The sequence below is a fragment of the Carya illinoinensis genome, chromosome 3 (assembly GCF_018687715.1).
Source record: "Carya illinoinensis cultivar Pawnee chromosome 3, C.illinoinensisPawnee_v1, whole genome shotgun sequence".
Classification (NCBI taxonomy): domain Eukaryota; kingdom Viridiplantae; phylum Streptophyta; class Magnoliopsida; order Fagales; family Juglandaceae; genus Carya; species Carya illinoinensis.
Genome location: NC_056754.1, coordinates 55,748,728 through 55,752,784, shown reverse-complemented (window position 1 = coordinate 55,752,784; position 4,057 = coordinate 55,748,728). Strand labels below are relative to the sequence as shown.

Here is a 4,057-nt window from a genome sequence, read left to right as displayed (position 1 = left end):
AAATTCTTGATAGAAAGATACAGCACATAAATGGTCAATTAACAGGGCCCCTCAAGCTTTTCTTGTAAAATTTCTCCATCAAAAGTGAAAAACAGGGGGCCTCAAGTTTTGTATTTTGAAGGAAAATAATTGTTCCATCCTTGTGTCAAAATGCACCTCCATCTGAATTTTGGTTGTAATTGCAAGCAATGTGAGAATAAATATCGTAAAAGTGGTCCTAAGTTGACATGGATGGAGGCAAAGATCGGGTATCTATTGGCGCTGACATTGCGTGTCTTTTAGGTTGTAGATGACAGGTTGATCATGAAAGAATCAATTTTATTGGTTTATGTTAATTTACGGCTTGCTTCTTGAAGTTGAAACCCATGGTATTTTCTTTTGTTTTTCTTTAAATGACCAAAATAAGCCAGATATGATCAAGACGGGTACTTAATCGTTGACAAATGAAGATTTTGAAGGTGGATTAAATTTTCAAGTAGTTTAGTTAGCTTTTTGAGTTCCAGATCTTAACACGGAATGAAAGATTTCATTCAAAAAGTAAACGTTACCGAGATTGATTGAGGGAGAACATGCAAGTGGGACGTCAATTGATATTTGTAAAACTTCTACAGAATTTCATAAATTAGAAATTTTACACAGAAAATTATATATAAAATCTGCTGCAACATTTATTATTTAAAGTAGCAATACAGCTATAAAAATAATTACACAAAAATCTACCTTATAAAAAGTAACTTCGTAATCTGATAAACCACATCAGGTTATTGGATTATTTTTGTATAATCTACTTCTGACTAAAGTATTTCTCTACTTCAAATAGAGCCAAAAGACGATTACACTCAAGACCACGCAACCGCAAAACAAAATAGAGGTTATAAGGAAGGAATTTTTTCCAAAGATGTTCATGAACCAATCATGTTTTCTTGTAATCACAATATGCCCAATTGTCACTCCAACAACTTGTCCAAATGCATAACCTACCACAACTACCACAAGAATTTCCCAACCAAATTCAAATGCAGATCCCGATTCTTGACTTTGATCTACAGAGATTGAAGGAGGTGCTGGCAAATAAGCATTAGAATCCTCACAGTTCTTTGAGAGAGGTCTACCACATAGCCCGGAATTCCCCTCAAATGAATTGTTTCCAAATGTACCAAACTGGTCCCCTTGTGGTATAGGTCCTGTGAGAAGATTGTTTGAAACATTGAAAAATTCCAAGAAGGTGAGTTGTGTTAGTTGCTGTGGTATCTCCCCAGAGAAGTTGTTTTTAGAAAGGTCTAATGATTCCAGCTCTGTAAGATTTGCTAATGATGGTGGGATGTGGCCTGTGAGAACATTATTAGAAAGATTGAGCAAACGAAACCCCCTTAAATTTTCAATGGATTCTGGAATCTCTCCACCAAATCTGTTGCTCGAGATATCAATGGCTTTGAATAATTCTAGGACCTTCTCGTAAAAGACAGCGACTCCCTTATTTGTCATTGTCATGGTGTAATTATAATCATAGAGCCAAGAATTACACAAAAATCTTTGTGGTACGATAGATGAGTTTACTTGGATATATGACAAAATATCTGAATTAGCAAATTCACGAGGCTGCTTCCAATTTCCAAAAATTTCAAATGGCAGTTTCCCAGAAAAACCATTGAGGGAAAGGTCAATGACTCGCAAGTTGGGAAACTTATAGCCAGCTTTCGAAGCTCCTATCTGACCGTGGAAGTTGTTTGAGCGCAAATTGAGAACCTTTAGATTTGGAAGATTTTCCAACCAAGAGGGAAATAAATCATGCAATTTATTGTTACTGAAGTCAGCAACCTCCAACCTCATGCACTTGACCAACGATCTTGGTAACTGTCCTTGGAATCTGTTCTGTCTGAAATTGATTATCCTTAACTCGGTTCCTTGTATCCATGTTTGTGGAATGCTTCCTCGAAATTTGTTCCTTTCCAGGTCAATCACTAAGAGAGAAGCACCAAAGTTTTGCATACATCTAGGAAGTGAACCACTCAAGTTGTTTTTTGCCAAATCAAGGACTCGAATAGAAGTGAGAATGCAAATCAATTCCGAAATATTTCCAGTCAGTGAGTTGTTTGAAATATAATAATGAGCAATGGTGGCTGGTGGAATGGGAAGTGACCCTTGAAGCAAATTAGACCTGAGGTCCAAACCACGAAGACGAGTCCATGGAAGAGGCATTGGATATTGACCCAAGCTTGTTATAAAGTTTTTCGAAAGGCAAAGAGACACAAGACTCAATTTGCTCGTGTCCCAGATCCATTCCGGTAACATGCCATGGATGTTGTTGTTGGACAGATCTAAACACACTAATCGATCTTGATTTTTTACGAAATCTGGAAACTTGTTCAAGTTGCACGAAGATAATCCCAAAAGCTGGAACTTCGGCAGACTCGCATTGGCACTGGCATCTTCTACGTATAATTGATTATTCGATAGACGCAAAAAAGTTAAATATTTGAGCTTAACAAACTTGCCAAACTCCACACTGCCACTAAAGGTGTTACTAGCAAGATCAAGGTACTTAAGATTCTTGAGATTAAAGATTGAATCTGGAATTCGACCTTGAAGGTTGTTGTTCCCAAGTTCTAATGAAGTTAACTTTGTGAGATTCATTAGAGGGAAAGGAATTTCTCCCTCAAGTAGGTTATAGCCTAGAGAAAGGTAACTTAGTTGTGTTAGATTTCCAAGTTCAAACGGGATTCGACCTATCAATTGATTGATGAAGAGATCTAGAACGGAGAGTTGGATGAGGTTTCCAATTGATGATGGGATCTTACCCACGAAAGAATTATTTGAAATCTCAAGATAAATGAGGCTTGTGAGGTTACCAAGTGAAGAGGGAATGAACCCCGAAAAGTTGCAACTTCGCAAATCCAACTTATTCAGGGAGCCCAGGTTTCCTATTGAAGTGGGTATCTCACCTAAAAAACTTGTGTATGCGAGGTTCAAAACCTCAAGGGGGCTAGTCCATGTGAACTCAGACAAATAACCAGTGAGACCTTCATTGTAAGCCACATCAAGAACCTTCAAATTTGGTAGCTTAAATATGCCTACTGGAATATTTCCTTGCAATCCACAATATTGAAGATGGATGGACGTCAAAGATGACAAACTTGCCAAGATACGAGGCACCACAGAGCTTATGTTCACATAGTTTAAATGAAGCCTTTGTAGGCGAGTCAAATTTCCAAATAGGCTTATTAGGCCAGACTCGAGTTTCAAAAGCTGTTTTCCAGAATAGAGATCATAGTTGTCGGACAGATCAAGGGATGTCAAGTGTGATAATTGTGAAATTTGTGATGGAATTTGACCCGAAAACATAGACGCAGAGAGATTGAGATACGCGAGTCTTGAAAGATTACTTACCTGGGACGGGATTTGGGAGTAGTTAAAGTGATTGTAGGCGAGATTAAGGCTTTGAAGGTGAACAAGGCGGAAAAGGCTGCTGTTGGGAGCAAGAGAACCATAGAGACGACCGCTACTGAGGTCGAGGCCAATGACATGATCCGTGTCTTCATCGCACTCAACTCCATCCCATAAGCAGCAATCACGATTGTCTCCTTCCAGCGTCCAAGAGGAGACCTTTGGATAAGCAGAAGGATCGTGAGATTTGGATTGATTAATGATGACAAAGCTTTCCTTGAATTGCAGCAAGGCTGCGCTCTCATCAACCCGGCAAAGGATTTCCGTGAAAGAAGAAGCATAAGCGAGCATAAGTATATGCAGCAGCGAGAAAAATAAAAGCAAACGAATTAACATGAACGGGAAAAGCGATAAACCCATATTGTTGAACTATTGGATGCATAGAATCTTAGAGCAGAGCTTCTGTTTTTATAGACTGGAGCGTGGGGTCTGTTTCATTTGGCCGATTTCCAAATTTCTCGGACAACACAAGCTACGTGAAAAAATAGATATATGTTTCGGTAAGAACATCAAATGCACAATAAACTCGTGCACAATAATAGTCGACGAGTTCAAGTTGAATAGAGTTATGGCCATTATTCAAAGTTTGTTTGATGACAGATGACCAAAGAAA

General features: G+C 38.5%; 1 protein-coding gene across 1 annotated transcript; it reads right to left on the bottom strand.

Annotated features, from left to right (window-relative positions):
• Nucleotides 1–807: 807 nt before the first annotated feature.
• Nucleotides 808–3,735, bottom strand: LOC122304999 (receptor-like protein 6). The gene has a single exon (XM_043117260.1). It carries the CDS (start codon nucleotides 3,733–3,735, stop codon nucleotides 808–810), a length of 2,928 nt encoding a protein of 975 aa, XP_042973194.1.
• Between the last annotated feature and the right edge of the window lie 322 nt (nucleotides 3,736–4,057).

Bases quoted from the DNA above. Each gene is read 5' to 3' on its own strand.
- LOC122304999 (XM_043117260.1), bottom strand. From the start codon at position 3,735: ATGCTCGCTTATGCTTCTTCTTTCACGGAAATCCTTTGCCGGGTTGAT.